The 15,153-nt window shown below is 40.7% G+C and overlaps 1 protein-coding gene across 1 annotated transcript in view; it reads right to left on the bottom strand.

Annotated features, from left to right (window-relative positions):
- Positions 1-14,460, bottom strand: part of LHFPL1 (LHFPL tetraspan subfamily member 1) — a gene marked incomplete at its 3' end in the record, with an annotated part of 36,402 nt that extends 21,942 nt beyond the window's left edge. Inside the window, exons 1-2 of the mRNA XM_080795567.1 lie at positions 14,012-14,460; positions 5,408-5,506 (exon numbers count right to left, since the gene is read on the bottom strand). Of these exons, the coding sequence (XP_080651693.1) occupies positions 5,408-5,506; positions 14,012-14,393 (481 nt within the window). The 5' untranslated portion in view covers positions 14,394-14,460. The remainder of the gene's footprint in view (positions 1-5,407; positions 5,507-14,011) is intronic.
- Between the last annotated feature and the right edge of the window lie 693 nt (positions 14,461-15,153).

Consider the following 15,153-nt stretch of genomic DNA (forward strand, 5'->3'; position numbering starts at 1 on the left):
TGCAAAACTGCTCCTCTAGGACATCATTGGAGTCTGGCTGACTCCAATGGTCACTTCTCCATCCTCATCTAGCAACTTGAATCAATATTAAACACAATTGGCTACACCCTCTTTTTCAATGTACCCTCTTCCTCTTGGATGTTGTAACTCTGCATTCTTATTTTTCTTTTCTGGCTTTTCTTTCTGAGTCTCCTTAGTAGGCTCTTTCTTCTCTGTGGAGGAGCATAGCAGATAAGGACCCAGATTTTCGGGCTGTGCTTTCCAATATGGTAGCCACTAGTCACATTGTGGCTATTATATTTAAATTAATAAATTAAATTAACATGATTAAATACTTATTAAATTAAATTATACATTCAGTCCCATCAACCTAACATTTCAATTGTTCAATAACAACATGTGGCTAAAGGCTAACACATTGGATAGCAAGACGCAAAAAATTTCCATCATTGCAGGAACTGCTATTGGATGGTGCTAGCTAGAGCCAGACTTCTAGAATTTGAATTCCAGCTGTGCCAGTTTATCAGCTGAGAGTCCTTAGGCAAGTTACTTAATCTCACAGAAAAAAAAAAGAAATCCCTGCCTTCATAGAGTTTATGCTATCCCTACAATGGGAAAATATGGCATGCCTAAAATGTAGAAGGGAGATCTATAAACATTGATAGCTCTCCAAGAGATACTGGTGAGTGAAAAATACAAGGTTCAGAATGGTATAGTTAGTTATATAGCTAGATAGATACATAATACAGTCTTGATTGAACAAAATAACGATATGCTCATATTTTTATATTTATTAAAAATTCTGGAGAGATACAAAAAAACTTAATGGTCCCTTTGGGGAATGGAGTCAGGGTTAGGAAAAAGACTTTGACTTTGCATTTTATACATTTATGTACTATTTTATCACATACATAAATTACTTTTGATTAAAAATAATAAATTTATATGTATATGATTTGGCATTTTTTTGGTTAGTCTATTATACAACCATTATTATACAACAAACTAAGTCCAGGACATAGTAGCTTAAAACAACATCCGTTTTATCATATCTCATGAATCTACTGGTCCCAATTTAGTCAGGACTCAGCTGAGTGCTAGCTCCACTGCAATTGGCTTTAACTAGAGTCATTCAGTGATATTCAGATGGCTTGAACGGAGGGCCTAGGACTGCTTTACTCACACGTCTGGTGCCTTGGAAGGGATGGCTGAAAGTTTGGGCTCAGCTGGGCCTTTCTCTATTTCCAAACATCTCTGGGACTTTCCATTTGGTCCCTCCAGCAGAGTAATCAAATATTTCATATTGCTGTTCACATTTCATAAAATATATTTTTTAAAATTCTACTACATGTTTTGTTGCTGCTCCTGGCACCTCTATATTGCAAAGAATAGCTGCTAATGTGGTTGGCACTATCATGTATTTTTGGGCAGCTGACCGGAAAAGGATCAAGGATGGCACAGGATGTCTCTTCTTTTCAGCATTAACCAGAAAAGTGCTAATACAGAGGCCTGTAATTGAAGAATATGGGCAGGAAATGTGGCTCATGGATGAGAGACACTTAGGCAGTTGGAAGAATAGCTTTTGAAAGAATAGCTTTGAAAGAATATTTGAAAGAATAGCTCAAAAAAGGAACTGGGAGGGTTTGACTCAAGCAGGATTCAGCAATCCCTTCATCCCTAAGGATTCACAGAACAACAGTATTCAGGGCACTGAGGAGGAGGGAGCCAGAGCCCTTGGGAAGACATGGTGCAGGGAGAAAGGTAAATAAGGAGGAGAATGTAATGGAGAAAGAAACAACCAAAAATATTGAGTGAAAAGAGAAAAATAATGATCCTATGGCAAATATGATTGATGACCATCAACTTGAAACAAAGATAGTTGCACACAAAATTGCCCATTTGTGAACTAGTCCCTTGGGGGGTGGTGACTAGTGCAGAAAACTGCCAAATGACTATGTACAAATCATGCCTGCAATTTTTTACTTTGGCATTTTATATTAATCAAAATAGCAACTCGTTCTATGAGACCAATGCTACCTGCATACCAAAATCCAACAAACATATCATAAGAAAGAAATTTATAGGTCAATATTCCTAATTAATATAGATACAAAAATCCTTAATAAAATGCTAACAAACCAAACCAAGCAACATATAAGGTGGATTATACACCATGGCTAACTGTGATTTATCTCTGAAATGCAAGATTGGTTTAACATATGAAGAGCAATCAATAAAATGCATGTGATCATCTCAGTAGGTGAAGAAAAAGGATTTGACAAAACCCATCACCCTTTCATGATGAATGTACTTAACACATTAGAAATAGATAAAAAGGAACATTCTCAACCTAATGAAAGCCACACATTTAAAAAAAATGGTTAACATCAATACTTAATGGTGAAAAACTGAATTCTTTACTCCTTAGATCAGGGATAAGATAAGGATGTTTGCTCTCACCAGTTCTAGTCAACATTGTTGTGAAGGCTCTAGCCAGGACAATGAGATAATGAAAAGAAATAAAAGATAAGTGGTTTGAAAATGAAGAAGTAAAACTCTCTATTCTCAAATAACATGACCTTGTATATGGAAAATCTTAATCTATTCCAAAGTATCATTAGAATTAATAAAGGAGTTCAGCAAGCTTGCAGGATACAAGGTCAATATAGAAAAATCACTTGTATTTCTATACACTAACAATGAACAATCAAAATGTAAAATTAAGAAAACAATTCCACTTATAATACTATTAAAAAAAACAATACAGAGGCCTGGGTGGCTCAGTCATTTAAGCATCTGACTCTTGATTTTGGTTCAGGTCATGATCTCATGGGTTGTGGGACTGAGAACCACACTGGGCTCCATGATCAGTGGAGAGTCTGCTTGAAGATTCTCTCTCTCTGCCCCTCCTCCACTCCCTCTCATAAATATATAAATCTTAAAAAAACAATACTTTGGAAGATATTTCACAAAAGAAGTGTAAGACTCATATACCAAAAACAACAAAATATCATTGAAAGAAATTAAAGTCGATCCAACTCAGTGGAATGTCATCTTGTGTTCCTGGATTAGAAAACTTAATATTGTGAAAGTAGCAATACTTTCCAAACTTATATACAGATTCAACACAATCTCTATCAAAATCCCAGCTGGATTTTGTGCAGAAATTGACAAGTTGAACCTAAAATTTACATGGAAATGCAAGAGATAGCCAAAACAGTCTTCATGACCTTGGATTTGGCAATATAGTCTTAGATATGACACCAAAAGCACAAGAAACAAAAGCAAAATAAGTAAAATTGGATTTCATCAAGATGAAATAACTTAGTACTTCAAGGGATATCATCAAGAAAGTAAAATATGACCCACAGAATGGGAAAAAAACTACTTGCAAATCATATATCTGAAAAAAGTCTAGTATCCAGAATACATTAAGAACTCTTTCAACTCAACAACAAAAACAAAAAAGGCAAATAGCCCAGTTAAAAATAGGTAAAGAATTTGAATATATATTTCTCCAAGGAAGATACAGGAAGGATATGTCCAATAAGTAAATGAAAAGAAGTTCAACATCATCAGTTATCAGAGAAATGCAAATTAAAATCACATTGAGAGGCCACTTCATACCCATGGGGATGGCTATAATTTTAAAAAATGAAAAATAAGTATTGGTGAAGATGTTGGGAAATTGGAACCCTTGCACATTGCTGGTTGAAATTTAAAATGATGCAGTCACATTGGAAGACAGCCTGGCAGTTCCTCAAAAGACTTAAACATAGATTCACACTTGACCTAGCAATCCTGCTCCTAGAAATCCACCCAAGAAAAATGAAAATATATGTCCATCCAAGAATATGTACACAAATATTCATAGCAGTATTATTCATAATAGCCTGAAAGTAGAAAAACCCAAGTATCCATCAACTAGTGACAGATAAACAAAATGTTTTATAGCCATACAATGGAATATTATTCAGCCATAAAAAGCAGAAGTATTGATACATGGTACAAATGGATGAACATTGAAAATAATATGCTAAGTAAAAGAAGCAGACCTAAAAACCACATATTATTTGATTCCATTTATGTGAAATTTCTAGAATAGGCAAATCTATATTGGCAGTGGTTGCTGGGATGTAGAGGGGAATGAGTGTGACTGCTTATGGGTAATGGGTTTCTTTTGGAATATTCTGGGATTACATAGTAGTTATGATTGCACAACTTTGTGAATGTACTGAAAACCACTAATTGTAGCCTTTAAAGGGGCAGATTTTATGATATATGAATTGCATATCAATAAAGCTATTATTTTAAAAAGGAGAATTATGTGTCTAACAACCACATAGGAGAAATGTGCTAAGTCTTCAATTTTATCAATCCTGACTGGCTGGATCAGTGTTCTGCTTCCTTCTTCTTCAGAACCTGCCCCCAAATATTTACTGATTCCTTCACCTATGGCAGAAGGTGCCAGAGAGCTATGGCTTGATCCGGTAACACTAGACATTCCAGGGTCCACATTTGTCACATCTTCTATATAGCCCTTCCCTCATGTTATATTTGTATAGTGAACAACCCCTTTCTCCAAAAATGAGTCATGTGAGACTCAAAAAAGTCTGAGGCAACAGAGAGAAAGGGAAGTATTGGAGCATAAGCAACCATAGTTGGCCTCATTGTTCCAAAATCCTCTCCTACAATTGAGAATAATCAATTGTATTTCTACTTCTACTCCCTTCTACTCCCTTCCATCACAGTAGGTTGGGAAAATATTTTGAAGACTTTCAGTTAGAGACTAATCTATTCCCAGTTCACATTAGTGAACTTAAGCCATTCTCAGTGAGGACTGACAACCATAAAAGAGTCCAGAGGTACTTCGGTGCCCATTCTAATACCTGACAGCTCTTGCCATTAACATACCAGTAACAATGTAACAATGCCAGTAACAATTCTCCATATTTAATATAGTTCATAATGCTTGGTGTAAACCAAATGACTTCTTGTTACATCCTTGGTAGAGAGTGAGAAGAGATACTATTGATTTATAGTTGGAAAACAGTGCCTGGGAAAGAAACAATAATAGGAACTAGGAGTTTTTCAGAGAATGACAGATCATCAGTCTCTAAGCATTTGAAATCCCCCTGTAGATAGAGTTTCCCCAAACTGGTCACAGGACTCTGGGTGAAAGTGCTTAAAGAATGTGGAGAGACATAATTTAAAAAGAGTTTAAGTCCTTTGTGAGTTAGTGAGGCCAAATGAATCTGGCCAAGCCACCACTTCCCACAAGCCAACATTAATGACAAAGACTCAGATAAGCACCACTAGCCAGCAGAGTCCCCTCCAAGAGGTAAAGCACTTTGAAAACTAGATTCCCAAAAGAACCATCACTACCACCCTGCCCAGGCCACCTTACCTAACCGAAATTGATTGGAGACATTCCCACATGTTTGCATTATCTCCGGGCTATTCCATCCTAAGGGGTATAATGCACAGCCTGAGCTTATCAGCAGCCCTGGAAAGAAAAGCATACAAATAGGTAGAAAAGATATAACAGATTTTCCGTCACCCCAAATTTCTCTCTGGATTAGCTTGGCTCAACTTCTGCCTCTTCTGTTCAGAGTTTACCTTTCCCCTTTAACCCTAAATGTCTATGACACTACCAGCTCAACAGAATTTCTTTGTCATGCCATAAGCAGTGAGTTGAAGTAGATAGTAGAGGGAACAACTTATAAAGGAAGGGCAGTTTTGGGAATTGAGACAGGCCAGTGTACTTTTTACAGCCCAAATGTTTTTGACAATAACTTATAACACTAAGTTGGCCTTCCCAGTCAGACTCCTCTTCTATCTTGGTCTGATTTTCAAAGAATAACAATGTAGAGACTGCTACTCTTTCCTAAAATTCAGCTTTTTCTAAGAGTCAAATAGGTCCCTGTTAGTTGAAGGTAGGTCATGATTTCTATCACTTGGAATCACTTCTATCTCAGCTGCCAGACTGAGATCTAGAGAAAGCATACACATTGGGTAGGCTTCTCCTGGTGAGGAAGGCACCACACTCCCTCTTCCAGAAATACTTTCTTATTCTGAGAAGTCATTCCAACTTTATGCTAAGCATTTCTCCTTTATTTGGATTCTAATGCTTTTCACTGCACCCCTTGTCTTCATGTCCATTTTGTTTAGGTTTTTTGGTCACTACAGAGAAACTGTGGGATCTTGGTGATAACCTTACTCTTCCAACAAAAGGTACAAGTCTGGGTCTGCTTGCTGACACTGCCTTCCAAGGGCAACTGCCTCATCCCCAGCTCTTGCTTACTGCCTAGGTTTACCTTTTATAACGTACAACACCCCCCCACCAACCCTGCCCCATGCTTTTGGTGACAGTGGGTTGGACTAAGCATTGACACCTGACACAAAAGCGACAAAATTCATTGGCTGGCCAGTGATGGCTGACATCATAACCCGGCATGAAGAGAAGAGTTGGGCCAGATTCTTCTTTCTGGAAATTTTGATCAAGAAACAGAGATGCTGAGCTAGTTAGCAGATAGAGTAGAAGTTAGAGGAAAAACACCAAGAGGTAGAATCAAGTCTGTGTCAAGCTGAAGCCAAGTTCAATTCAAAGTTATGGACAGATGTCAATTCTGGGGAAGCTGAGTGAACTAATTGCTAGAGGAAGAGATACAGTGGTATGAAGCAGATACACCATGATGAAAAACTCCATACTTCCCCTGAAAGAGCTACAGAAAATCCAGTCCTTCCCAATGGCTTTCCAGTTCCCCTTTCCTTGTGTTATAATAAACTCCCTTTTAGTGAAAGAACTCAAGTGAGTCTCTCCTACTAGCAACAAAGAGAGCCTAATAACAACAACACTATACTCGGGTGCTATACCAAAGGTTATGGGAAAGTGATGTGCCACGAATATAAATGCAGAAACTAGCACATAACACAGAACCTCCACAGAGCAGGTGTTTGATCAATGATGAACGAATGGCATATTTAGAGGTTCCAGAGCTCCAGGGCTCAGCTGGACAGTAAAAGGCAGAATATTCCAGAGACTGCTGGCCTCCCCTCCACCTCTCTTTCCCCACTGAGGAAGATTCCATATACACTCTGAGAAACTAATAAGACAACTTTGTCTTAAGATGAATCCTTTTGGAAGAAGATCACAAAGTACTCTAAGCTTGTCTGCAACATGGCAACTAGCTTTTCTCACTATTACATGAGTCCAGAGAAAAAGATGAGGGCCTTAAGAAATAGCAAGAAAGGTTTATCTAAGGGTGCCTGTGTGGCTCAGTCAGTTAAGTGTCTGCCTTTAGTTCAGGTCATGTTCCCAGGGTCCTGGGATTGAGCCCTGCATCTGAACAGGAAGCCCGCTTCTCTCTCTCCCTCTGCCCCTCCCCCTGCTTGTGCTCTCTTCCTCGATCTCTCATATAAATAGATAAAAATGTTTTTTTAAAAAAGAAAGGTTTAAATAGGATAACAGTGATAACTTTCTGACAGTGAGAGAGGGTTTAGAAACTAAAAGAATGACCAATTAAGGCTAGAAATTCCCTTCAGTGGAATGCTTAAAATTAGAAGGCATTCTTATCTGTCTCATAGTCTTAAAGGAAATGAAACTGGTCACTCAAAGACTTTTCTAGGCTCTGGAATTTATCCATTGACAATGGAACAACACTCCTATTTGTTTAGGGCTTCCTTTGTTTGCTTGTTTGTACCACAGATAAACTGAAATCCTGAGAGATGAGGAGGTATGAGCCAGAATATGGAACCCAGAGTACGCACAGTGGGTTAAGGACAAAATTGGAAATGAAATCTAAGCCTTTTCCTGCTTCTAGTATATATATCCTTTGAGGGAAGAGTTACTAAAAAGTGAGCTTTTCCACACGAACTAGGAAGAAAAGAACATAAGTTCATAAAAGAACAGCAGTTCTGCTTTCCAACCTCCACATTCAGAACCCTGCGACTGGCATGAACTCTGATTTCTCAAGCAGGTATTCCTGCTGGCCAAGTGTCTGTCTCAACATGGCAAGGGGAACCTTCTACTTTCCTCAGCCCTCTCTTGTTCCTCAGACCTTACCATGTTGAAGAGCTCAGGTCAGGAATTACCTCCTCCAGGAAGCCTTTCTCACTAGCCCCAAGGTCCCACCTCCAGGCTAAGTTACATATTCCTTCTTTTTGTTCCCACAGCACCCTGTGCTTAATCCTGTGATTAAAATATCCTGAGATATATATGCTTCACAACTGACTGAGGTCTGCTTCCCTCACTAATGTGTGTGTTCCTGGAAGGGAGGAACACTTGGCACCTGGTATGTAATAGGTGTCCAATAAATGCATCTGTTTCAGAGTATGTTATGTGTACCTGACAGACAGCTTCCTTTGCCCATGCTACCCAAGGGGGAAGCCTTCTGAAGGTATCTTCATAGCATGGATGGGAGATCATCCTAGACACCAGATACAGACATAGAATCTTAGAGAGAGAAAGGCCTCTGGAGTTTACCTACTCCAAACTCTCCCCATTACAGATGTGGACATTGAGACTCAGAGAAGGAAAGAGATTTACCTATGGTCATATTGCCAGTTACTGACAACAGTTTTTCCCACTAATCACAGTGATCATCAACCCTTAAAAGCTCTGCTGTTCTGGAGATGGGTATCCAGAAATGACCACTTTTTGACAACAATATCTCTAGCAAACACTAGGAATCTTATAGGTGTTCCATCCAGAGAGACAACACAACACAATGGCTTCAGAGAACAATATCGTATTCTATACTTGAAAGTCATTAAAAGAATAGATCTTTAATGTTCTCACCACACACACACACAAACATAATGACGTGAGGTGATGGATGTGTCATCTAACCTTATTATGGTAATCATTTCTCATTATATATGTGTATCCAATCATCCCATTGTACACCTTAAACTTACAGGGTATTGTATGTCAATTATATTTTAATAAGATGGGAAAAAAGAGAGAACGGGTTCTGTAGTCAGTCTAGATCTAAGTTCAAATTCCAACTCTGCCACCTAGAGTCTGTATGTGACTTTTGGCAAGTCACTTCATCTCTCTGTGCCTCAGTTATCTTGACTTTAAAATGAGAATATAGTACTCCATCCTATAGGGCTGTTTCAAGAAATAATACTTAGAAAGTGCTTAGCATATAGAAAGTGTTCGACAAAAAAATTATTTTCATTAAACAGCACCCTCTCCCTATGACTCCTCTCTCACTTTCCACCTATTTTCTCCATGCTAATTTCTTCCTCACCTCTTTGTCCTCATAAAAAATACAGCTGAAAAGTCAAATGCTCAACAAGGCTCGATTCAAAAGCTTCCTGGCTGGAGTTGTTATCTTGCAATTTTTTGCAGGCATCAAGCCAGAGACTAAAAATCTTGGCCAGGCATGTGTTCTGCCCCAGTGCGTGTGGCCCCAAGCTCTACCCAACCAGTCCTCCTACTCTTCCCATTCCCTATCCTCCCTCCTGCCTTTTAGATAGATGAGTGCAGTAGGTTGTACACAATGCTTCATGGAGATGTTTGACTTGTAACTGATAGCTGATTCCATCACATTTGCTCATAGCTGGAGAAAGATGTGTCCTGGGAGACATATTTTAAAAATGAACTCACAAGGTAATTTATCCTCAGTTATGTTTGTTTCCAAAAGTTCTCATCAATTTGGGATTCTGAAGATGAGCTTCAAATAGAAATGCAGAAGTCATTTGCTAGTGCCAGGCCTTGCCATCTTCTGGAAGAGTGGGGCTTATTAAAAAATGTTGATTCTTGGGCCTCAGCCATAGATATTTGATTCAATAACTGTAGCCTAGGAATATGCATTTCAAAAGCACCCTAGTGATGCTGATGCATCTGGTTCTGGTACCAATACTTAAGATAAACACCACTAAAAATATGAAGAACAGCAGCTCTGATGGCAGAGAAAACTAGTTTAAATCCCAGCCCTGCCACATATGACCTGTAGCCCTGACTCCCACTTCTCTAGGTGCTATTGCTAACTCCCGGACTTATTAGCTCTCCAACCACGTATGTCCTCTGGTTCAGCTAGGTACTTTCTTATTCTCATATGCCTATAGAAAGGGTATGTTATTATCCTTATTTCCCTACTATACAGTGACCAGTTGGGCTGCCATCTTGTTTCCCTTCCTCAAGTTTTCTTTCTACAAGAATCCCTTATTGCAAAATGTACAAAATGTCCTCCCCAAACATGGTTGCTATGGCTAGAATTCACTTCTCTGACCAAGCAGAGGACTGGAGTTAAACACTTTACTCTGTTTCGGCTCAAACCTTCAGACTCACCTTCTTGGATGAACTTGGAACCCTCCTTGCAGCTACTTCTCAGCTACAGTCAACCTTCCCCTGATGCCAGAATTACTACTTCGCCACATCCCAACAGTTGCATAAACTCCTCCTAACTGCACATTCTCCATTGGATAGATGCCAAATCTTTGTCTCTGGGCAGAGAAAGCCCTCTCCCTGGGTGCTATCGACCCCCTTCACTCCCCCTCCCAGCCATTCATAAGTACAAATATTGAGTGTGCAATAATTTTGTTATACTCTCCACCAAATATCTGTCTAAATATGGTTATTAGGTAGTCTGAATTTACTACCTGAGCAGAAGTCTAGTATGGGTTAATTTGTTATTAATTTACTCAATTTATTGCTCTTGGAGCACTTCAACTCACAGTAGAAAATTTTTAAGCCTGCCCTCCAGCTATAATCTCAGCTTTTCCTGCCCAGGGAGCTCCCCACTCACTCTCCCATTCATTGGACCCCATATTCTCTCTCAGAGTTACAAGACAATTTACTTCTGTGAGAGATATTTGTAGTAGATCAGGGGAGTCTTCACACAGAGGCTGCATTTGACATGAACTTTGAGAAATAGGCAGATGTTTACAGACAGAGATGGAAGAAAAGGGAATTCTTGAAAAAAAGCAACACTATGAATGAAACTGAGCAGAGGCTCTCAAATTTTAGCATGTACTGGAATCATGCTGGAGAATGATAAATGACAGATCAAAGACAGTAGTTACCTTTGCTGTAGGAACAAGGGACCGTGTCAGGATGTGAAGGGGACTATAACTGTATTGGAAATATTCCATTTCTTAAGCTGAGTGGTACATACCTCTGAACTATTTTATACTATATTTTAAAAAATAAATCAGTCTGAAAGGCTGTGTAAAATACAAAGTGGAAGGCATCAGTTCTGATTCAGTAGGCTTAGAATGGCACTAACAAGCACCCAGGTAATTCTTACACAAGTGTTTCATGGACCACTCTGCAAAACATTGTGATAGCATCTCATCTTCAAGAGGGAAAGGAAAAATCAATAGAACCAGTGCATAAAGCTCAGGGCTGAGATTCAGGAGCCCTGACCCATACTCTCTGCTCTGTTCCAATTTGCTACACAAATATTTGCTACTTAATTCTTTAAATACTATTTTCCCCAAACAGAAAGCCACTTTTATCCTTGTTCAGCATGGTAAGGATAAATGAAATGATGCCAGTGAAACTTTGAAGGATTGTCCAGGAAATGCATGGTTTCCAGAGAAGATGGTTTTTAGAAAAATAGTTCCCTTTCCTTGATTCAGGCCCTCAGTGATCTGTCTCCAGTGGCAATTTTCATTGAGCTTGAAGCATATAGCATTAGGACCTTGCATGGAAAAAAACCACTGGTGCCTGTCTGGGTATGTTGAATTCTATCTCCTTAAAGAAAAAAAAAATGTCCAGGGTGATGGTTCTCACTTGAGTTGAAGAAAGGGAACACGGCGTACACATCAGAGTCACTGGGGAGATTTTTCAAAACACCTGTTCCTATGTATATCAGAATGGGAAAGAGGATAGGAAAGATGGGGAGTCCACATTTTTTAAAGCACTCCAGGTGATCCTGATACATTCCATGCTCTAGAATGTTTCTTGGCCTCCCTCAAGTAACTCAATCCAAGATCTTACACTTTTTCCTGCCAAGAAGTTCCTTATATTTACTTCTCAACTATTTCTTCTTTGTTTAGCTCTTACCGAAGATAGAGAACAATTCACAAGCATCTTGCATATGTATACACAGGGGAATGTGAATAATGACCTTGTTCTCAGGGACTAGGGGCCAGCTGGTTGGAAACCTCAGCATCCCCAGGGTTGAAATAATCTCCTGGCCAGATGTTTCCTTCACCGGTTGGAGCAGGGCATGAAGGTCCCTGTGGAAGGCTCTCTGGACCCTAGGCTTGTCCAGCTGGATCAGCTGCAGGTGGAGCAAATGGGACCCAAGGGCCCCATCAGGTCACCTTGCTAAGTCTGACTCAGGCCAGCAGCTCTTTATTTCTTCCTGTCTCTCTCACTTCCCACCGTTCATCTCTGTGGGCAGCTGCCAAACTGGGGAACAAGAGTCAGGAGGGGGAGGAGGTTGTTCTTAATGGATACTCCATCTCTTCAGTGGTTTGGGGTCTGGCAGAGATAAACCAGACCTAAAACAAATTGGCTCCACCCACTGATGTATTTCAGTTAATGCACTAGCTGCCGAGAAGCTGCCAGGCCTGGAGCAACAAAATCAATTCCCCTCAGCTGAACAACAAGCTTAAACTTAACCCCCACAGTTCCTTCTCCTGTGTCTTTTATCCATGGTGCTAAACATGCTGTTCAGGTTTAGCTTCCTGACACTGGCAGAGTGTATCTCTAAGAGGTCAGATCCAAGGTCTTTGAAGACCCTTGGGTTATGATCATGTTCCGAGGGGCTCCTAGAAAATATGATACATCCAAGCAGTCTTCACCATTCCCCCACATCTGATATAAACGTGACAGGCACCAGTTTCTAAAAAGGTGGTAGGAATGACACTTACTTGGCTGGTGTTACAGATGGGGAAGCTGTTAGAATTTAGCAACCTGCCCAATATTATTCACATATCCAGGGATAAACGTTGTACCACCATGCCCTGGGTTTTGCCTCCTTCCATGACAACTGTCAAATGGCGTTTTATTCTTGAACTTTAAAATCCCTCCTCTAAGTGTAAATACTGTGGCCATGTTCCTATGAGCATGAGTCAATGGGGAATCATTCTATAAGGGGAAACATATGAGATGAAAAGGGTGCTGATGTTTTTACTTCCTCTGTATGACACCTATCACTCAGCCAAAGTACCTCCCCACTCACTCTTTGAGTGTCTAAAGCTCCATGACCTACCCACATATCTCCTCAAGAATTTCCTTTGATTTTCCTGACCTAGGAAGTGGGACCAACTAAAATGTATCATATGGAGAATGGCAAGGGTTTCATAAATGTCTCAGTCAAGCCCAAGCAAGCTGGGAACAGAAGCCACTGGTAATGGTTGGAGTCTGATGGAAGCTGTTGCTACTGGCCTTCTGATTTCTACCAGTTAGTCCCTCCTCACTCTCTGCTGGCAACTCTTAGAAATTCAAATGAAGCTAAGTTGCCACTCTTAAATAAGAAAAGGGCTCAGGGAGATAGACTGCTAATGGCTACCAGACAGGGCTAGCCACAGATAGATATAGGCCAAATAAGCAGTCACTACAGTCTGTCTGGTACCTAGTGTTTCACTTTTAGAGCTGTATTTCTTTGGTGAGGATCATGCATCAAACTTGTTAGTAATTAACACTTGTGTCTACATGTTTATCAGATCACTGTCCTCTGAGATAACTACCAGAGATCAAGGCTTTTAGATACCAAGTATATTTAGAGTACACATTGTTATCCCTGGAAAGTGGACCTGGATAATATCATTAAATGGGCACTGTTCAGGCAGAAGAAGGTGAGGAAATGGAGGGCTAACAAACCAGGTATCAACTTTGCTGCTAGTCAATTTTGCTGCGAATAAAGTCTTGGTGTAGATGGCAGTTTAGGGAGTCCTAGGCTGGGTGTTTCAAAGAAGTTGCCATTCATAGCCTTTGGGTTGGGTAAAGCAGAGGGGCTGAGAGTGGATTTCTCCATAAAGAAATACTTCCCACCCCTAGCCCCACTGCCAAGCTCCACAACCTACCCAACCCCCACAACAGTCTTACCTCCCACGAACTGTGCTGCTCCCATGCAACGTCCCATCATTCTGGAGATGAGCTCCTCCATGCAGCAGCCCAGGACAGCAGCCAGTGCCACGAGGAGCAGCAGAGCACAGCCGGTACCTGTCACCACCGTGCACATCTGCCAGGCCAGGCTTGGGATGGCACTGAAGCTGGCATAGCGCCCACACTCTTCCACCATGATCAGACTGTGCCCCTCTCCCCGCACAGGGTAGTTGCACCTCCGGAATGTGCTGAATGACACTGGCTTCCCCAGCTGGGATCCAAAGAGCCAGTAAGGCAGGAAGTAACTGGTAGAACTGGCCACAGCAGTAACAAGGGACAGGAAGGCCCAGAGGGTCCCCACCAGTGTCAGGCTGCTCCTCATGGTCCCAGGTTTCTCTGCAGGGATGGGGAGATGAGTTGGGTCATAGCACCAAATGCAGAAAGTTAGCATGTAGGCTCCATTGGCCCATTTTTCACCTGGCTAGGCAGTCCTAGGGCTTGTTTATGGACAACTTGGTCTTTGCCTTTGGATAAGATCATTCTTACGAGGCCCATTTAGGTCCTTCTGGGATTCTGCTTTCTAGCACTTTTCCCATCTTCCCTTCCTCCCACCTGATTCAGAGTTCTAGGGTCTTTAGGCTGCAATAGAAGAACCGTAGAACTGAATTAGTGAGTCTTCGGCCAACTCAAATGCAGCCTAATCAGTCAGCTTTCAACTAACTCTTGACATCTATCTAGCATGAAATGAGTGGTAGGAGCTGAAACTAGAATGAAACCAAGGCAGCCCAGAGAATCCTCAGCTTCCAGTGGAATGGCCTTGCTGTCCTGGGAACCTGGAAGAAGATGGTATCTCAAGGGGGTCAGAAACCAAGTTGTTTTCAGAGAATAAAGGAAGAAGGGAGGAAGAAGAAGGAAGACAACTTATGGGGCTGCCCCTCCTACAAGAGAGAAGAGGGAAGGAGAGCTCACTATGGAGTTACAGGATGTGCCCATGGGACCTATGTAGGATATCCAGTAGTGCATCAGTATGAACTGTTCACAGGGTTGTAATGTTTAGAATAAAACAAGGGGTGTCTGTCTCACACCCCATGGTTGTCACTGAGTGAGCACTGTTCGGTCACTTTTTCCCCAAAAACAATATG

This window comes from Martes martes, assembly GCF_963455335.1.
Source record: "Martes martes genome assembly, chromosome: X".
NCBI lineage: Eukaryota > Metazoa > Chordata > Mammalia > Carnivora > Mustelidae > Martes > Martes martes.